General features: G+C 42.3%; 1 protein-coding gene across 4 annotated transcripts in view; it reads right to left on the minus strand.

Annotated features, from left to right (window-relative positions):
• Nucleotides 1-6,806: 6,806 nt before the first annotated feature.
• OSBPL3 (oxysterol binding protein like 3) overlaps nt 6,807-21,711 on the minus strand; it is a gene marked incomplete at its 5' end in the record, with an annotated part of 89,270 nt that continues 74,365 nt past the window's right edge. For all 4 annotated transcript variants that reach the window (XM_079711927.1, XM_079711925.1, XM_079711926.1 and 1 more), the window contains 6 exons: nt 6,807-7,098; nt 10,099-10,221; nt 11,535-11,661; nt 14,970-15,114; nt 18,220-18,364; nt 19,790-19,868. In XM_079711927.1, coding sequence (XP_079568053.1) covers nt 7,002-7,098; nt 10,099-10,221; nt 11,535-11,661; nt 14,970-15,114; nt 18,220-18,364; nt 19,790-19,868 — 716 coding nt within the window. In that variant the 3' untranslated portion in view covers nt 6,807-7,001. The remainder of the gene's footprint in view (nt 7,099-10,098; nt 10,222-11,534; nt 11,662-14,969; nt 15,115-18,219; nt 18,365-19,789; nt 19,869-21,711) is intronic.

Raw genomic sequence — 21,711 nt, forward strand, 5'->3', positions numbered from 1 at the left:
GCTGCTGTATGGTATATTTGAAAGTTGTTAAGAGAGTAGATCGTAAGAGTTCTCATCGTAAGAAAAAAACATTTTTTTTCTTTTTTGTATCTATATGAGAAGATGGATGTCAACTAAACTTAGGGTGGTGATCATGTCACAATATATGTAAGTCAATTATGCTGTACATCTTCAGCTTACACAGTGCCATACATCAAACATAAATAAAAATTTTTTTACCACAATAAAAAATTACAAAAAAACCCCTTAGTCTAATCTGATAATTTAGAAAATCTGCTCTGGTAATTCTCAGTCACTTCTGGAGACATGGTGAACCTCTTAGATTTCCCAGGCTTGGCCTCCGTTTCCCTCACTACACTGTGTTTGGATGTATGGGGAGGGGACACTGGAGGTGGAAGCTTATGTGACCCTGCAGAGGTAGAAGAGGGGTCCTCGGGCGTGATCCCCTCGGCCCCCTTGGATGCCTGGGTGCTGCCTGCCTCTTCTCCCCACCCTTGTCTCATGGCTCCAGGCTGAGGAAACACCAGGTATTGTGACACATCAAAACATTTCATTGTGACACTGGTTGGGTGGTCTAACTGGCTTGAGTCACCCATGCCTCCTCTCTCCCCTCCCCCAGACTCCCCTGGCCACAAAGCCCTCTCCTTCCTTCACTGGCTCTGTGATTTAGCCCTCCTCTCAGGCCACGTCTGCAGTGTGGTTGAGCCCCGTCACCTCTCCCCTCATCACATGGGCATCCTCTTACCACATCCAAGAGCCCTCTTACACACTGCAGTTTCTCACCGACCCACTGGCTTCCCAGAAGACTAGAAGCTTCTCAAGGAGGAAGGCCATGTATTGCCCGTGTCTGGGACCATTCCTGGCTCAGTAAATACTTTTCAAAGAAAGCATCCATCACAGCAGCTGCTACTCGCTCCCTGTCTGCAGGCCCTTGTTAAAGCAGAGGTCCCCACCCTTTACGGCACCAGGGACTGGTTTCGTAGAAGACAATTTTTCCACAGACGGTTGAGGGGGGTAATGGTCCAGGTGGTCATGCGAGCAATGGGGAGCGGCAGAGGAAGCTTCCCACGCTCACCTCCTGCTGTGCGGCCGGTTCCTAACAGGCCAAGGAAGGTACTGGTCCGGGACCTGGGGGTTGGGGACACCTGTGTTAAAGTACCCACGAGTGTCAAGGCCCCTAACTTTACATCTCAAATAAAGCACAAAAGCAATGAGCGAAATGTCATGAAAAGAAACACACAGTTCTTCCCAACATGCCATTTTCTAAGTCCTAGAACAATCATGAAATTGAAAGTGGTGTTCCTGCTCTGTGGTGAGCAAATGCTGGTCAACAGACTGTGTGAGGCTGTCTGGGTCTGAACCACCCAGAGGAAGTGTGTAAATGTGTAAGTGTGTGTGTGTGTGTGTGTGTGTGAAACCCCCCAGGACATCAGCCAAATTTGAGAATTGCTGCTTAAGCTGACATGTTTTTCCCAGTCTGATACCTGTTTAAACTATGGCATTTAATAAAGAAAAGAGGCTGCCCTTAACTCATTAAAAGTGTTACAACAACAGTAATATCATGGAGAACCAGTTTTTAAAAAGCACAGTTAATCATAATTCATCCTTGGTAAAATAACTGGAAGCCAAAATCAATTCTATCCTCTCTAAAAAAAAATTGGCCCTGAAGCCTATTTACTTACTGAACATTCCTCTGAAAGCTCAGACGTGCAGATGCCGGTGAATATAAGGTCCAGGTGCTTGTTTCTCTGTTGGCCCGGGGCCTCCTCCTGCATTTCGGGGCTTGTACCCACTTGAGTTCAGTCACCAGGGAGAATGGCAGCCAGAGGAGACCGAGGTTGGGAGATCTCTTCCTGACGCTGGACTGGATTTTCTGGCAGAGGCCGAATGTCCCTCCACTACAGCTCCTGACCACCCTTCCCTCCTCGGAGCTCCAGCTCCTGCGGGGGCGGTTACAACTTCCAGCTGTTGCTGATATGCCTTAATCCTGCTAATAGCCCTGAAAGTAGCCCTTCATTTAAATCTCCTGAGCTATGGAACTGGATTCGCTTTCCTGCAGGGACTCCAACTAATTAGTCCATAATAAGAAACTCCTGATTGGTGTCAACTAGGACCATGATGTCCTGATTTGCTGGTCACTGATGGACATTATGTTAGTGCAGGTATTCCATCAGTATGACTAGAAAATAATACGACTGAGTTCCTAAACTAGAGGCCGAAAACTTGTACCTTCAAATTTCATTGCCTCCTCAAAGTCAACACCTTAGGATGCTTTAATATCTATTCCAATAATGGCCAGCACGTTAAAATGGTCTGAGGTTGCCTTTTAAGATTTCCTTTAGTGTTCGTATTATTTGGAATAATGTCAATCCTTCTTTGATGGCAGATTTGATACAGATCAACAGGCAGTATCATATACATATATGGAAATTAGCAATAATTTCATGATGTTTATATGCAAATGTCACTAATTACCCTCAAAATGCCTTTTACAGCTTGTTTTTCCTTTCTTTTAAGCCAGGATCCAATCAAGGTTCATGAATTGCTTTTGGTTGTCTCTTTAGTGCTTTGGGGGAGGCAGAGATGTGACCTTATGTGCGTAACTGAGATCCAGTGCGTGCATAACACCATAAATATATGAACTCACTCGAATGGGACTTGAGGGAAGGTTAAGTGTTTGGGGCATTGCAAAGGACACAAGTTGGGTGTGGGAGATGAGTCAGCCATTCCTAAGGGCCATTAAATCAGTGTGACTAATCAGCATTTTCCTTTTTCATGTTAGGACACACAGAAAATAATATTTCCATAGCACGCTGGGTTGAACAGACAGGGCTTCTTTGGGGGCTGTCTGGGGCTCTAGCTGCCTCAGGTCCCCTGTGCCAAAGTTGGGGGATCTACATTTGTAGTACACCTTGGAAATGTTCAGACCAAAAGTATGGCAACTTTTGCCAAAGTTTCCAGGCTTCTTTATGTTCTGGGGTATTTTTTATTTCCAAGCCCATCACTTGAGCTAATCTTGTGTGTTTCTCCCTCAGCAAAGTCTCAGCTAGAGTCTTGCTCTGTCCATTCAGCAGCCACACATGCCCATTAACCTGGAAACACAACGACAGGAGCGGCCTTTTTCCATGTTATTTATTCACAGTCAACTAGCTTCACGAGGGGGAAAAACAAATTAGTCAGAGCTTTTGGGGGAGGCATAAGGGGATGGGTGGAAGGCTGGGATTTTAAACAGAAAATAATCTTATAAATGGTTAGATGAAAGATTTACAAATATCCATTAAAAAAATAGTATCCTCTGAGGGTAAGAGAGGAAGATAAAATCATCATGAATAAAATAAATTAACAACTCCTCATCACTGCATTCCTCAAAACCAAAGTCTCTGAAAATGGTTTGCGTTTCAGACTGCTGCAATTTGCAGACTTATGTGACATATATATATATATCCAACACAGAAAAATAAAGACAAACACTAAGCAACAGATTCATACAATGTAGGGAAAATTGAGCACATGAAAATAGCTATCATTTGGTAGCAAAAATAGAGGTATGACAATGTTAATATCAAAATTAAAGACATTCAAATAAATTATGCCAATACATTGGAACTATTATTCCTAAGATCATAAGAACAACTGCTTATTGCTCCTACTCATAACTAAAAGCTCTGAGGAAATCCTATGATAGCTGGAAGGCATAACTTACAGAGTATGCAGTAGACCTACAACAAGTTTCAACAGCCAAATAAAAACTGTATACTTTATCATTTTTCTTTTAGGGTTGACGTTGTTAATAGTAGGATAAGACCACTCATCATAAATCTGGAGAATACAGATGAATAGCGCTCACGAAGCCCAAGCCAATGATTTACTGGAAGTAGTTAAAAGTAGAATGTGAAAAGCAGCAGCCCAAATGAAGCAAATATATTTTTTTTAAAGTTGGTTTGTCTACTTTTCTCTCCCAAAGAACCTCACAGGAAGCACAGGAGGCCATGGGGGCTTTCTGGGCATTCCGTGAGGACCTGATACATAATGGACAGTTGTCCTAAAGTGAACTCCATGTGTAGTACCAGAACCAGTCTGGCTTCTGGGAGGTGAATGGCATGGAGGAGCTGCACTGAGACTTTGATTATTGAGTTTGACTCCAGGAAATACCAGCCTAGGCTTTGGGGCCTGGGGAGGGAGTGACCTGCTGCCAGGCTACCCTGGAGACAGTGGCTCCTTCCTGAAGCATGTCCCGCAGCTTCGGATAACTGGCAGGGGGAACAGGAATACTGAAGTGTAACGTGGCTGACTGTACAAGGTCCCATTTCCAAGAACAGCTGTGCAGTTCACCATACATTTGGGATGGGATGATAGGAATAAAATGGAGGTTACAACATGTACCTCAAGTGATGCAGTGATCGGCATTATGCAATCGGGAGATTCAAAATCCAAAGTCAATTCTACCTCAATTCTTCCCAAACAATGCCATGTTTCTGTTTTCTTCATCCTAAGAATATAAAATGTCCTTGAGATACAAATTAGGTGAGAGGATGCTTTTGAGAATAGAGACTGAAGGAAAAAAGAAGCCATTTCCCCCTCAAGGGAATTTGAGGATTATAATAGGATGCATCACCAAGCTGCTTAAATTTCAGAAAAGCCCTTTATAGATGTTGGTACTAACAGACTTTAAAATTTGCATACATATTCAAATTCAGCCCCACTCTCATCTCAAATAAGATGACTACAAAGGTGATATTTGGTCCCTTGATCCTCGTGATTACAAAATGAAACATAAGATCAACTGGAATAACAGCATCAGGACAATTAAAGACTTTCCAAAGACTGCATGACAAAGCTATGTCTATTCAGGCTGCATGTTTTCTTTCTGTTTTTGTTTTGAGCCAGCCCCTGGAGCAGGCCTATAACAGTCAGTATTACTCAAGTTCTACATTTACCTTCACACTGTGAAAACTAGATTTGTTTTCCCCTGGAGTACCCTTAAAATCTACAGCCTGCTTCTTCCCGTCTGTGAGCAGAATTTAGATACATTCTTGAAAAGAAAAGAACAAAGCACATAACCAAAGAATCTGATTGGGTCAGTTAACTGCTTAGAAATGGAAATGATATTCGAACTGTGTTCATCTTGACGTCTTGATACAATGGAATGGATGAAAGCAATATTTAATGAGTCGTGTATTGTTTTAAAATGCTAGTCACTTGCAGATTCCAAAAGGCTACTGACCCACTTTAAATAACTCTCCATTTTGAAAGTGCAGTACTCTCCAACTAGTTATTTGGTGTGACACTGAAAAATCATGCATTCTTTTTTCCATTATTTATTCTACTTTTCACTCATAGCATTCTCTGAAATTATTTAAATATCTAAAAATGTTTTCTGGAGAAATCTTTTTACCACACCATTTTACTTGATATTACATAAAATCGTCATGGGCTTTAGATGAAAAGGCTTCAAACTTAGGCTTTGGTTTTAAGGTAATCTGGGCAGAAGTTAGAATTGCTTTTATCACACAATTCAACTACTGCACAAATTCTATTATAGTAATTGGAAATAACACATTTAAAAAGGCGAAGTTTCTCCTTTCAGTAGTTATAGTGTGTATTATTCAAGACTGCTGCAAAACTCACTAAAGAGTGATATGAGTAAGAAGGAAGCGTAGGAAAGCGATAAGACACTTAAAGCTTTACCAGGACACAACACAAAGGAAGAACATGAACATCAATTCTCTACATTTGTCTATAAGGCAGGTGGTCAAACTTTTCATACAAGATCTAAAATATGGTGCTTATTGAGAGGTAGAAAATACCAAAACAGTATTTAAGAAAAACATGTTGAATTATTTAAAACAATCAGTTACTTTGCTAAACTTTTGGAAAGTCAAACTGCCATGTTGAATGCACCTATGTTTTACACTAAATTGGGACATTCCATATTCAACAGAGATGTGGTCAAACAGCGGAGGAGGCTAGAGGTGGGGTGGGAAGCAGAAAACAGTTTCTTAACTTGTAATGGATTCAGCTCTCACTAAGGAGAAATTTCCTACTGTCCACCTGGGATTTCATTTTGACATTTAATTAACAGGGGTTTCTCGGATTATCAACAATTTTTCTGAGTAACGGTACAATTGCACATAAGGCAATGAAACTATAGGGAGGGATGAGTTCGACTGCTTCCTCTTTGAGAAGCTGCCATATCCATCTTATATAAAAACATACATCCCACTAATCGTATACCATTCCCCCAAGCACTAAAACGCAAATGCAAATATTCTTCAGACTCCAGTACCAGCAGAATTGTTCTGTGTGAGCAATTCAAAAGCTGTCTGAGGCAAAAAGATATCTGAGCTACCAAATTAAACCTGGGTAGTGGGGCTTCCCTGGTGGCGCAGTGGTTGAGAGTCCGCCTGCCGATGCAGGGGACACGGGTTCGTGCCCCAGTCCAGGAAGATCCCGCATGCCGCGGAGCGGCTGGGCCCGTGAGCCATGGCCGCTGAGCCTGCGTGTCCGGAGCCTGTGCTCCACAATGGGAGAGGCCACAACAGTGAGAGGCCTGCGTACCACAAAAAAAAAAAAACCTGGGTAGCTTGCACACAGGTGAGTAACCCTTCGTATTCTTATTTCTTAACGCACCTGGGAAAGATGGATTTTTTTTCCAACATAATTTTATAAGGCATACATTTAATTAGAATTTTCCTAACCTTTGGAAAATTAGTGTTAAAGCTTCTTTTGTAACCCACATGTTAACATTCAATCTTTCATTTTTATTAAATAGTTTATATATAAAAAGAAATATCAAGGTGTTCTACATTCATATAAACAATTGTGATAACATTTGAAATTGTAAAGAAACCTACTGAAGAAAATATATACTTAAATACAACACTAAGCTAAGAAGCACAAGTGATCGTTCTAGATGATATTGTTTAAATATACAGACACAGGTTTGTGGCTTCAGAAAGCAAACACGGGAGAAGTACAAAGGTGTATCGCTCTTTCCTCTTTTACCACAAGACAGGATGGTCCAGTTTGGAAAAACCAAGATCTTTCCTAAGTTCCAAATAGGTGCCACTGCTCACCCAAGAGTCATCGCTGGATTTCCTGTGAAAGTGAAAGAATTTGCTGAAGGCTTGTGACAAGACTGTCGTAGTCTCTGTCTCCTTTTCACCCCGTTCCTCCCCGGCCCGCCCTCCCCAGCTTATCACTGGCACCTGCTCCCCTGTCCCTGTGGTCCAGTACTGGACCAGCGAGGGAGCAGGAAGCCTGGAAACCGTTTTGCTACTTCTGACTTTGACTTCTCCAACTTAGAGGCTGTGAGAAATGGGTGCTTCTGAGAGAAGTGGGTGAGGGTAGAGTCTGTCGTACAGAAAACAGGGCTGGGATGACAGCCACCACCTGGGGTATGGCCACGTAAAAGTTACAAATCAATCACGTTGTTCAAATCAAGTGATCAATTAACAGTAAAAAGGAAAGGTATTGGAAGGAATTGGAATCACAGCCTGGAGTGAATAGCCTTGGTTCACTATTCTATGCATAGATAATATATTACATAGATCTAAATTCAAAAGGTACCGAAGAGTGGAGAGCTGAATGTTTTCTTCCTACTCCCAGCCTCCCAGTTCTCTTCAGAGACAATGATCTTAGCAGCTTCACTCAGAGAAATTCCACGTGTGTGAGCATGCACGCATGCACACTCACACTCCACTCCTCTCCTATTTTTCATTCAGTGGTAGCCCTGGATGGTCTCCCACCCCTTGAGTTTTTGATATAACATATATATTAGAGATCCTTTTCCATTGTCACAATAAGGTCAGCAAACTACAGCCCAAGGGCCAAATCCAGCCTTCGGCCTATCTCTGTAATACCATTTTACTGGAACACATCATGCCCATTCATTTAAGTATTGTCTATGGCTGCTTGCACATTGCACAGCAGGGTTGAGTCATTACTACTGAGGCCTCATGGCCTGCAAAACTCACAATATTCACCATTTGCCCTTTGCAGGAGAAGTTTGGTGACTCTGGCAAAAAGGGCTTCCTTTTTTTCTTTTTAAACAGGTGCGTGATAGTCCATTGTGGGGATGGACCATGATTTAATAAGTACCCTACTGGTGGGCCCTGAGGATGTTGTTTTCAACCTCTAGCTATTATAAACAAAACATATGTTATTTTGTATGTGCAAGAGATTAGTTATATTAAAAATTCCTATAAATTGAACTTCTGAGTCAAAGAGTATGCGCACTTGTAATGTGGACTGATACTGTCATATGTTTTAGAAACAAAAGTGAGGAGTGCCTATTTTTCCACATTCGCAGGAACATAGATTTTTATCACAATTGTTTTTCTATTCCAATAAAGGGATGTGTTTAAAATAAATCGATCTGCATATCAGATACTTTACTATGAAACAAAGGCGACTATCGCTGCCAGAGCTGTAGTTTCCCCTTGAAATTTCCAGTGATGTTTTCGTGGCTCCTCAGTGAGTGTCAACGGAAACGTCCAAGTCCCCATGCTCCTCTGTCATCTCTGCCAGCGTCTAACTGGAACAGTTCCCGGACTGCTACTGCTGAACAATTCTTTTCTCACAGTTTTACTTGCCACATCTAATACTTTGATAATTTTACAGACAATCAGAAGGAGAAAGAACTGCAGCTGTGTTCAGTCCTTGTCCATTCCAGACGTAATTCTTACATGGTTGCACTGACAGCCCAGATAACATTTTATATTTCGCATTTACATGTTAGTTCACTTCCCACAGAGATCCACAGACTGTGTGAAGTCATTTTTGAGGTTTTTACATCAGATCAAGTTGATAAATCTCCTTATCTAGTTCCTGAGACAGTCTGGTTATCCACAATTTTTAATGATCCTAAAAATACTTTAATGAACCTCTTTAACAGATATTACCAAAATCAATTGATCAGTCTGTTAGTCTATCCATTTACCTATCCCTTGCCTTTATAAAAAAAAAATAATTTAAGGTGTCTTATTTTTTAAATGTTTAAATGAAGTTATGAATATTCTGGGATAAAACTCTGGCCTACTGATCTTCAATCACTCATATTCTGAGTTTGTGAAATGATCAAAATCCACATCAACTTTAGGGGAAAGGACATAAGACTTTGGGGATAAAACATAACTTGTTGCTATTTTGCTGTTTTGGAAATATATAATTTTATTGATGCAGCTGATAGATTAGTTGCTAAATCCTCCTAAAAGTGTTTCTGTTGCCCATTAAAAAATAATAACAACCAAAAAATCCCTGCAAACAACAACAAAATCCTGAAAAGAAGACTTGGGGGAATAGGTAGGGCAGGAGCTGGCTGCTTTTCTACCTGTGATTGTTCCGTTGCTGATTAAAAAAAAATGAACAAACTAAAAACCCCTAAAACCGTATCAAGCCCTGGCCTGTAGTCAAGAGAGCCAGACCCCAGTCTGGGACATTGCACTGGGTCTTTCCACAGATCCCCTATGTCCCCTGGGCCTTCGTTTCTTTGCAGTTAAAATAAAAGAGGGGGTGAAGGGCGGATGATCTCTGACGCCCCTTCTAAATCTTTCAGTCTGTTCTTAACGAGACCCTCCTAGCAAGCTATTTTTAAAATAATACTAAGTGTTCCAAATTCAAGCCCCAGTATATTGGAACTTCTGCAATTCAAGAATTAGATTACTTGGAAGTTCCAGTTTGGTGAAGAACGGGGTGATAGCTAATTATCTCCATCACTGTGTAGAATCTACCCGTTTGGGGGACCAACCTTAGACATGGCTTGAATAAGCCGGCCTGGTACTGGGAGTTGGGTTTGGTTGGTCTCGTTGCTTCTCCCACAAGCACTTACTGAGAACCTCTCTGCAAAGTCCTGGGAGAGGCCCTGGGAGAGACCAAGGAACACAACAAAGCAGGGCTGAGTGGGACAGCCTGGGGACAGTGTCCCCACAAAGTCGGGCCTTCACAGAGGAGGGATGTCACCACTCTGAAGCAGGAAAAGGGCCGAGAACACTCTCTCGTGGGGAGAGGACACCCCAGTCTGTTCTCTTCACATCAGAAGCATCAGGCATCGCCAGTGCCTGCCAACAATGACCCACACGACCCCAGCTGCACACATACCTGAAAAACCGAGGCTGGTGCTCCACCTTATTTTCTTCCAAGACCCGGCGCCTTTCTCTCTGCAGCTGTTCAATCCTCTGCTTTTGTATTTCGGCCTCTTCTAAGCTCCCTTCTTCTAGAAACCTGAGGCATTGAGGAAAAAGATAAAGGAATAGGAACACCAAGGAAATGTAACAATCATTACTATTAGAACTGCATGTGCGCAAGACTGGATATTCAGAATACTCTCCTATACATAAGCCCCCTCCTCAACCCTTAAAACATTATTTGGAGGTAATGAGGGACAATATTGTGTTCTGAATTGGTGATACAGACATGGTTCAAAAAATTGTATCTATGAAAAGGAATTTGGGGTAAAATCTCGCTCTCTCATTCTCGTCTCCAGTTCTACCTGTTTCCTCCCCATCCCACCCACATTCAGGCCCCCCACCGCAGGTAATCCACTGTTACCGGTTTCTTGTGCATCCTTCTAGAGATTCCTGATTCGTATATAAACACACATTAATATATATTTTTACCCCCCTCCTTTTTAAGAACATAAACGGAAGCAGGTGACAAATACTGTCTATACTTTGGTATCTTGTTTTGTTTTACTTTTTACTTAACCATATATCTTGGAGCTGATTCTTGGTAGTATACAGAACTTTTCACTTTTAATAGATATATAATATTCAATTGTGTGGATATACCTGCATTTATTTAAACAATTCCCTATTGATAGACACTTGGGATGTTCCCAATTTTTTACTGTTAAAATTAATGCAGCAGTGAAGGACTGTATATATCTGTCATTTTGCACATGTGTTAGTATATCTCTAAGGAGACAGTTCTAGAAGTGGAATTGCTGGGTTAAAGGGTGAGTCTGTAATATATCTATTACCAAACTGCCCTTTATGGGGATTATAGCAATTTACATTTCCACCAGCAATGTTACTGAAGTGCCTCTTCCCCGTAGCCTCAGAGTGAATCAAACTTTTGAGTCTTTGCCATCTGATAGGTAAAGAAATGGTATGACAGCGTGGTTTTAAAATTTTGTGGGTTTTTTTGAGTAAGACTGAGCATCTTTTCATATGTTTAAGGGCTACCTGCATTTCCTATTTTGTGAACTGTTCATTTCCCTATGTCTATTTTTTTTTAAATGGATTGATCTTGATTTCTAGAACCAATTCATGAAGTGAGCTGCAAGTATAGATTTCTCAGTCGCTAATCTTTTGACTCTGGGTATACATTTTATTTACTTTACCATGAAGAAGGGTGCTGGGTTTTTTAAAAATAAAGTCAAATTCTATCAATTTTATTTTATTTTTTGCCTTCTTGGTTTTGAGTCTTAATTAGAAAGGCCTCTTAGGCTCCTTTGGTGGCCTGGGAGATGTTACCAAGACTTTTTACAAAGAGTTTCACATCTCTGGAGACAAAGATCTGAAAAAAATCCTTACCTTTGGTCTGGCCTGAATCGAGTGTCAGTAGGTGGTAATAAAGACTTTAACAATGGATCCATTTCATTTAATTCCAGTGCAAACTGTGTGAAGCCATAATATTGCTCATAGCCTTTTGGCATGGGATCTAAAAGAAAAAGAAATCATTCATCTCTGACTTGCATTGCATTCACATCACATCTTAATTCCTTCACCTTTTTCATCTCAGACCAGCTACAATTTTTCTCTCTCAGCTCTAAACCCTTCCATTTCTACTAAAATATTCTGGCTCACAAAGAGGTGCTGAATTTTTCTCTATAAATTTTCTTCTCTATAAGCTTCCTTCTACCTACAAGCCTAAGGCCTTCTTTGTGTGGTCCTATAGCAAATATATTAAATACCAAGAAGTTTCTATAGAATTTAAGTTATAAAAATAATTTGTTACTAAAATAAACATGTTAAAAAGAACTCTAGGTCCATTTTTCCTGACTAACAAGACTTTCACTCCAGAGAATCTGTTTTTCATTTAAGAGATGTCAAATTCTCCTGAAACTCTGTCTAGTACCTAGAATAGTGTTGGACCCATACCAAGAGGTCAATAAATATTATTCTTTACTTCCAGTCCTGCTCTTCTTTTCACCAATGCTTGGCCCCTCCAAATCTTACATATTTTAATTTTAAACCACCTCAGCAGAAGCCAGGAATAGAGATGGGATTATAATGGCAGAAACACTGCCAGCTGGAACCAAAGGGGACAGAGAAAATGGGACTGAATGAAGCAAGGCTGCTGGACTACTGTTATTTTACACATGGAACCAGAGAGCTACGCAGCTGGAAACATGCATTGCCTTCAAGAAAAGGGAGGAATTCTCTGAAGGTGATTCAGAGATCATCAGGCTGCCACTCCCACCACAGGCCCAGACTACACAGATTCAGGGGGCAAGGCTGCCTCTACCTCTCAAATGGCAGGGCCGCTGTGCAGCTTCAACATGCCCGGTTGCCACCACCCAGAGCCTTGGGGGGCTTGGGAGACAGGCAAAGTCCCTGTGGGCCCAGAGGGTGGGGCATCGAGCCAATGAGGATGATCTCCAGTTTTTAGATCAACAGCATTTGCCGTGCTAGGTCTTGGACTCACTTAGGACCTGTCATCCCTTTCTTCTTTCCTCTTTCTCCCTTTGGAATGGGAACGTCTATCCTATGCCCATCCCACCACTGTGTTTTGGAAGCACATTTTGGTTTCACAGGCTCACAGCTGGAGAGGATGAATCATACCTCAAATCTCACCCGTACCTGATTTAGATGATATTTGGATGAGACTTTGGACTTTAGAGTTGATGCAGGAATGAGTCAAGACTTCTGGGGCTGCTGGGGTGGAATACACACATTTTGCACGTAAGAAGGACATGATTTTGGGAGGCCAGGGGCGGAATGTTATGGACTGGATGTTTATGTTCTCTCAAAATTCATATGTTAACGCCCCACCCCCAGAGTGCTGTCTTTGGAGATGAGGCCTCTGGAGTAACGAAGGTTAAACGGGGTCAGAAGGGTCGGCCCTGATCTGGCAGCCAAGGCACGAAGAAGACTCCCACCAGAATGCGAATTTGCCAGCACCCAGCCTCCAGAACTGTGAGCAAATGAATTTCCGCTGTTTAAGCCACCCAGTCTGTGGTGTTTGTTACAGCAGCCCAAGCAGATTAATGCAGGCATATTGCCCTGACTTTATTAATTGTTAACTTTAATTTAATTGTTAAGTGCATAGCACATATCCTAATGCTTTAAGCCATTATGAAGGTTTGACTTCCTTCCCCCTTTTCCCCCGAGCTGCTTCAAGCACTTAGCATCACTGTACACTCCCCAGGGGATGAATCCAGCTAAAAGTCAAGCTAAAAATACCCAAATTTACGTATTGGATAAATCAAATGTAGACTAAGCCAATCCACTCGTAGCCTTAGCTCTAGCTGTCCAAATATACAAATGCTTTCCACGACTTTTCTGAAGACCCATTTTCTGAAGTTTCAGAAGTCCACTTTGTCTAATTCTAATTCTCTGGGGATCCTAAGCATAAAAATAATAGCAAACTTCTTACTATGCCTTCAAAAATCCAGCCCAGTCTCCCAATCACCAGAGTGGAGACAGTGGTTTTTCTTGCAGACAGGCCAGGGATGCTCATAGCCAAGGCAGAGACATAAAGTCAATGAATAACAACAACAGCAACAAGAATAACAGCTTACACACTGTTGTCAAGGTACTACTTTAACACCCAGAGCCAATGGTAGCTCTCATCTGTGATACCTTCTTTAAGCAAAGGAGAGCAAGGGTCTCATTCATAAAATGCCATGCGTGCCTCTGAACCTCTGAAGCTAGGAAGGCAGCCATGGTGCCAAGTCATTCTAGCTTCGTGGCAACCTCTGCGACGGTGGAAGATGTGGCTGCTACCCATTGAAAGAGACATTTTTGCTTGCCCACTCTACAGTCATCTCCCTTTCTTACTTGCTAATAGCAAACTCATCTGTTTGGGTGTCACTGTACACTCCCTAGGGGATGAATCTAAACTCATCTGAATCTCTCCTGCCGACCCAGTTGCCCAGGATCGGTTAAGGGATGGGTTTGGACCCACTTCAGGTTGATGAGATATGAAGACACATTTACTGCAGGATCCTAGGAAATATTTCATTCCTGAGAAAAGACAGTTACAACTGAAGAAAGCTCTTCTGTCCTCCCTTCTCCCCTGCTTAGTGAGCTGTCACAGGGGGATAAGATATTGAATCGAGGCAATCATTTTGAATCCATGGGAAGAAACACCACCACCATATTGGAAATGGCAGATGGGCCCTCAATGACCTGTGTTCTTGACACAGGTAACCTGCCTGTGTAACCACCCTGGGGCCACCCCCTGCCATTTGTTGTTAAGTGCATAGCACATATCCTAATGCTTTAAGCCATTATGAAGGTTTGACTTCCTTCCCCCTTTTCCCCTCAGCTGCTTCAAGCACTTAGTATCCTTCTAGAATTACAGGAGAGACTGGAGTGGCTTATGGTATTGGGAGAGTCTAGGGGACCCCTAACTCTTGTAGGTCATTCTACTTTTCCAGTAAGAATTTTCCCTGTATCTTTACTCTAGAATGACTTCTTGTACCTCATTGATACTCCTTCATAGTGCCCAGTATAGGCGAAGGAATGATGTGTGTTGACTGGAAGGCAGAGTGACCACAGATTAGCAATGGCTTTGTTCTGGGATTAAGAACCCAGGACCTATCAACCCAACAGAGGCATTGTTAAGCTTGAGGATGAGTCTGAGATATAACTAGGTGAATGAAAGATGGGCCAGTAGCTCCAACATAGTTCAAAGCAGGTAGAGGCTAGATACACCGAATGGACACTGACGCCCACCCATGTGCGGTTCCTCTGGCCACGTCCCGCCTCCTTTTGCTTGGGGCTGATTAACCAGATACTAACTTGCTCTCCAGATACAAGTGGATGAGGAGGAACCACCGCAGTAGATGCTCTCATGCCATTTCCCAAATAGCCGATGCACTGCTTTTCCACTCTTGTCAAATACTGTACCTTCAATCTCATGGGCATTAGTGCTCCAGTATTTTGCCTAGGAGTCAAATGAGAGTCATCTGTTTAGTGTTTTGGGGTCAATTTATTACAGATATTAAGAGGAAACAAAAGAGGAGAGAAAAAGTACCATAAGAATGATTCTATGCTACATATGGTTTGCTGGTTCTGTTTTTTTTATCATACTTTTAATTATTTAATGAAAAGTAAAAAGCTAGCACTTTATTTACAGTTTGTAACTCAACCACCAACATTTGTGTAAGACACAATTTTTTTCGACTTTCACTACATGCATAGTAGAAAGGAAAGGCTCAGTTCTCACACATCCACCAAGCAGGGGCTGGCCCTTAGCACCCCCTCCGGAACAGCTATTTCCTGGCTGTCACTGTGGCTCTGACTACTGCAGTTTAGAAGAAATGTAACTCATGTAATTTTTTCTCTGAAGGAACTAGACAATTCTTTGTAAACCAACGATTTTTTTTTTTTTTTTTTTTTTTGCGGTACGCGGGCCTCTCACTGGTGTGGCCTCTCCCATTGCGGAGCACAGGCTCCAGATGCGCAGGCTCAGCGGCCATGGCTCACGGGCCCAGCGGCTCCACGGCATGAACCCGTGTCCCCTGCCTCGGCAGGCGGACCCTCAACCACTGAGACACCAGGGAAGCCCACCAACGAATTTTTTTAACCAAGTTTGTAAACCCATCAATTTTCAGTTCCTGCTATTAGTTTCCCCCCCACCCCAGACCAGATCTGTTCACCTAACTTACAGGAACCTTATACAACTCGTATTCCCACTATGAATTGGTCCTGGTCTGAGACCAACTCATTTTGGCTCAGCCTTGTGCGTTTTACATATACAGTACCACATTGCAGCCAGCAGAGGGAGCGCTAACTCCCTAGTGTTGATTTTTTAAATTCTCCCGATTACCTGGCTGCCCTAAAAATCTCTGCAAAAGACCAGAAGGCATTACTCCATAAATCAAAAAATCCTACTACTATTTTCAGCCAAAACAGAATCCACATTTGGAAACCAATAAAGTTGAGTGACATTTCCAGGCCATATCTGGTAGACTGGCTTCCCCATGCCAACCAAGTCTGTGGTAAAAATGGGAGGAAGGGCAGAGTACAGCAGTACCCCAGAGCTGAATCAGGAAGGTAACAGTGAGTTCTCTAGTCAGGTAAAGATGGGGGACAGGGAGACAAACACTGCCCAGGCTCTTCAGTTTATCCTAAAGCAGGAGTCACACTTCCTCTTTAGAGATATTTGCCAACAAGTCCAATGATGGGAAGCCACAGAGGGAGGCAGTCATGTTCCACAGGCAACGGCTGCCTCTGCTTTCAGATTCTCTTTCAACACCAGAGGCACGTCCAGTGTTCTAATTCTGTTCATCTCTCATCGCTATGAAAATTTGTTCCCTGGTCCTCAGTGGACGAGCACCAAGTGGTTGGTGGAAATGGGAGTGGAGCACACTTCCTTGGGGAAAGTTCTGAGAACAAGGCAGCTCTCACCTGGATTATCTATCTACCTATCTATCTATCTGTCTATTTACCTATCTATCTATCTCCCAGTTATATATGTCCCTGCTCCAGGTTGCCTTTGCTTCTTTTTGTAAAGAGCTTAGATGAAGCTTTCACGGCAGGGTCATTTGTATTTTACGCCAAATCACTACCAGCTTTATGTCTATCTACAACCCAGTTTGACTTATAGGATATAATAAATATCCCCATCCACCTCTCCATAATGTCCCCCACCTGCTACAAGTGGTGCAGAGAGGTACCGTGTGAAATTCCACAGTTAGAACCTAATCTTTTGGCTTATGATTTTGATCTTAATTAAATGCAAATATTCCTTGAGGAGGGTAGCACTTGAAGGCCATTTTGTAACATGAGAATTTTAAGGACATGAGGGAATTTCAGGAGGAAGAGAAGTTGGGGAGAAGGCTCAAGTCAAGGAATTTGGAAAGCTGGAAAGGTAAGCAGACTATTCCAGGCTCTCTGCCCCAGGAGAATCTGTGAATGTCCATGAGCCTCTGCTGTGTGCCGGGCACCACTGCCAGGCATTGGCCACAGCAGTGGGCAAGACAGACCAGGCTTCTGCTTTTCTGGAGTCAGGAATGGCAAGGAGGGTGTGGGGAACAGAAAAGAAGCAAGTAAAGCAACAGCGAGCAAGCTACCTGCAGATGGTAATGAACACTTTGAAGAAAATGGAGTACGATAGAGGGTGACTAACAAGGTGGATGGAAGGATCTGGGGAGAGGGGCCCGAGCAGAAGGAAATGGAGAGAGAAACAGAAGGACAGGGAAGCTCGAGGATGGTGAGCAAGAAAGGGAACGAGGGGTGGCAGGAGTTGAGGTTGGAGAGGAATGAGGGTGGTGTGTGTGTGTGTGTGTGTGTGTGTGTGTGTGTGTGTGTGTGTGTGAGTGAGGGGTGGTGGGGGTGAGGAGTGCAGACTCTGTAGGGTCTCGTGGGCCATTGGAAGGATGCAGGCTTCTGCTCTGAGAAAGATGGAAATTGTCAGAGAATTTTGGTCAAAAATGGCATGACTTGCATTTTTAAAAATTGTGGTTAAACATATATAACATAATATTTATTGTTTTAACCATTTCTAAGTGTATAATGGAGTGGCTTTAAGTACATTCACAATGTTGTGTAACCACTGCCTTATTATCTCCAGAACTTTTCATCTTCCCAAACTGAAACTCTGTACCCATTAAGTAATGACTCCCCATTCCCTCCAGTCCCCAGCCCTTGGCAACCACCATTCTACTTTGTCTTTATGGATTTGGCTGCTCCAGGTACCTTATATAAATGGAATCATATCTGTCCTTTTGTGTCTGGCTTATTTCACTTAGCATAATGTGTTCAAGGCTCATCCGTACTGTAACATGATGACATGTTTCAACAGGGTCCCTCTGGCTGCCACACTGAAGACAGACCATAGGGGAGTAAAGGTGGAAGGAAGGAGGCCAGGAGGGGCCATGGCCCTGGTCCAGGTGAGAGAGGTGGGGCTGGGACCAGGGAGCACCTGGCATTGCTTGTCTACTGGAACAAAAGTGAAGGTGACAAACTTCCCAAGACACCCTGTGCCCTGAGGCCCAGCTCTGCTGAGGCCTGTCCAGCGCCACAGCTCACAGGCCACCCAGGTTACCTTTATAAAGTTCACTTTGCAGTGGCAGGAATCATCATTCAGGTTCTTGATAACAATCTCTCCATAGTGCTCGATCCACCTCTGCCCACTTAAGATGTTATGGATGCAAGAGGTCACTTTGTTCCACTCAAAATGATCTCCAAAACTAAAGGAAGAAGAAGTGAAAGTAACAACTACCAGAGCAGCCAGCAGCAAATGCAAACAAGCACTGCTATTTAAAAAACAAGTCCTGTAATGAATTACTCATTCCTTCATTAATGGAACCAACACCGATTGAGCCGTGCTGGGCAGTCTAAGAGCTTTCACCCTCTCAGGAGGCTGGGAGGTGGGTGAAGATCAGACCCTGGAGGCTGCCAGAGGCTCCACTAGAAGCTGGGGGTCTCCTGGAACTACCCACTCTGTCCTTTGCCAGAGGAGATGTGTCGAAAGTCACCAAACTATGAAAGGAGAGTGGCAAGGGGAGGGTAGAGGGGTTTTCCACAGTGTGCTCTCTACACACATACATATATGTGCACACACATGAATGTGTACATACAGGCACACACATGCACATATATACTTATGTATATACACGTGTAGGTGTGTATATTTAGGGACATATGTATACAGGCAGATCTCGCTTTATTGTGTTCTTTACAAGTTGAAGGTCTGTGGCAACCCTGTGTAGAGCAAGTCTATTGGCAGCATTTTTCCAACAGCATTTGCTCCCTTCATGTCTATGAAGTATATAAAACATAACTTTCATAAGCAATGGGAAACCAAAAATTTCATGTGGCTCACTATATTGTAATATTTGCTTTATTGCAGTGGTCTAGAACCAAACCCGCAATATCTCTGAGGTGTGTCTGTATACATACACACACACATATATGTTTTACACATTAATCTTAAGATACATATATCTTAAACCTTTTACAATGAGAAGGTATTCAGATATGACTTATGGAGTTAAATAATAATTATGAGGATAATGGTAACAAGACCAAACACTTAAATGACACGTAATATGTGCCAATTACTATTTTAAGTGCTTTCCGTAACTGCTTAACCTTCGCAACAGTCTTATGAAGTAGATGGTTCATTATCCCTGTTTCATAGATGAGAGAACTGGTGATCAGAAAGGTTAAGTAACCTGCCCAAGGATTTGCAACTAGTAAGTAGTGGTGTGAGCACATGAGTCCCAGTAGCCCAGTTCCAGAGGCCATAATGATTACCATTTTGCTTTATGAATAAGTATCAATAATCCCTGAAGATCAAGGCCATAGCTTTCTTAAAAAAATTTTTTGACAGTGAGGCAGGACAACAGTGCTAAAGAAATATTATCATTCTTAATTGTGTTAGAAAGTAGAAATGTATTTTTTAAAGCCCCTACTCGGGAACTTTGCTGTCCAGGAAGCATTTCCATTAGAGAGAACAAAAATGTGAGACTGTCAAAATGAAGAACATTTGAAGCTACTGTCAAACACATTAACAGAAAAAAACACACTCAGCACCACGGGGGACAATGGGCATCCTGTTCCTAAACCTTGGCCCTAAATTCTATAAAGTTCCTAACCATAGAAGAACTTACGCTGGCAGAGTCACATGGGTTGTGCCAATGGGAACAATTTCCATGGATTTGCCCCAGAATTTGTTCTTCCATCTCATGTCTGAAATGAAATAATACCAAATATTACATATTTAGCAGGAGAGCTAGGTAGATCAAAGCGTTCTTAGACTGGATAAATGATCAACCACAATATAGGACAATCTCTTCATAATAAAATTCATTATTATTCAATATAAGTAGCAACTGAGTATCTGGAACAGAATCAGAGAAACTAAAATTATAAAGTCCCTCCCTTGGAAGAACTCACAGTGGGAAAGGCATACAGAAGTGAAAACAAGTAAGGCCCCCCAGAGAGGCACGGGCCATAACTGGGTATGTTGTAAGGTGAAATGGAACCAGAGAAGGAAAGCCCAACATGTTTGGGGAAGGCATCAGAAGAGGCTTGTCTAAAGGAGCCACTTAAACTGGGCTTGAAGAATAAACAGTTCACTAGGTAGAGAAAAAGCAGTTTAAGGCAGAAGACATGAGAAGACATGAGAGAACAGGGTGTGGTTCTGTCCTCTGGGTCTCAGACTGTTTAGAGAGAAGAGTAGAAAAACAGCTTGAGTGCAAAAAACAGCGGGCTCTACAAGCTTGGCTAAGAAGTCTGATTTGGGTGCACTGGGGGAAATAAGGTTTTGTTTAGACAGAGAATTGATGTGATGAGATACAGACTTTGCCAACATAATTGGCAGCAGTATGGAGAATGGAACAGGAACAGGAGAGATGAGAAGCAGGTGACCTGTATGCTCAAGGGATAAATGAGGATGAAGTGAACCAGGACAGGGGTGGTAGGGATGGAGTAGAAGGGAATGATCCTGGAACCATTAAAGAAGCAGAGATAAAACTGGGTGACAAATTAGATGCAGATTGTGAAAGACGGGGAGAATTTGTGGATGACCTCAGATTCTTCCAACTTGCATGAATGGTAGTGCCATCAGGGAGACAGGGAATAGAAAAAGAAGGGCAGAGGCAGACGATCCCTCTGGCTGCTGGGTGACAATACACAGACCATAGGGGAGCAAAGGTGAATGCAGGGAGGACAGTAGGGGGTCATGGCTGTGGTCCAGGAGAGAGGTGGGCTGGGACCAGGAAGCTCCTGGGCACATATTACATGATTCTATTTATATGACATGTCCAGACTAGGCAAACCCATAGGGACAGAAAGAATATCAGTGGTTGCCTAAGGATGGAAGAGCTTGACAGAAATTGGAAGGCGGGGGGGTGGGGGTGGGGAGCCATTAAAAGGTGGGAAAAGAGGTTTCTTTTTGGAGTGATGAAAATGTTCTAAAATTGATTGTAGTGATGATTGTACAGCTCTGTGAATATATGAAAAACCACTGACTTGTACCTTTTAATTAGGTGAGTTGTATAGCATATGAATTATATCTCAATAAGCTATTACCCCCCAAAAGATAATTGGTTGTTTAAAGCAAATTAGTAACAATGTATGACAGGGTTTATAACATATGTAAGTAAAATGTTTGTCCACAATAGCAAAGGTTGGGGAAGGGGAAATAGAAGTACACTTTTGTAAGCTTCCTTTGCTATATGTTAAATAGCATAATATCACTTGAAAAGAGACTGTGATATGTTAAAGATATACAATATGAATCTTACAGTAACAACTAAAAAATGGAACAAAGAAGTACAGCTAATAAGGCAACAAAGGATATACAATGGAATCATAGAAAATAATTAATCCAAAAGAACGTAAAAAAAGAAGAAAAGAGGAACAAAGAACAGATGCAACAAACAGAAAACAAATAACAAGAGGCTGGATTTAAATCCAACTATGTTGATAATCACAATAAATGTAAGTGATCTAAACAACCTAATCAAAAGGCAGAAAAATGTCAAAGTGGATTAAAAAAAGCAAGATTTGGCAGTCGTGGGCTTACGGA

This window comes from Hyperoodon ampullatus (genome assembly GCF_949752795.1).
Source record: "Hyperoodon ampullatus genome assembly, chromosome: 9".
Lineage (NCBI taxonomy): Eukaryota > Metazoa > Chordata > Mammalia > Artiodactyla > Ziphiidae > Hyperoodon > Hyperoodon ampullatus.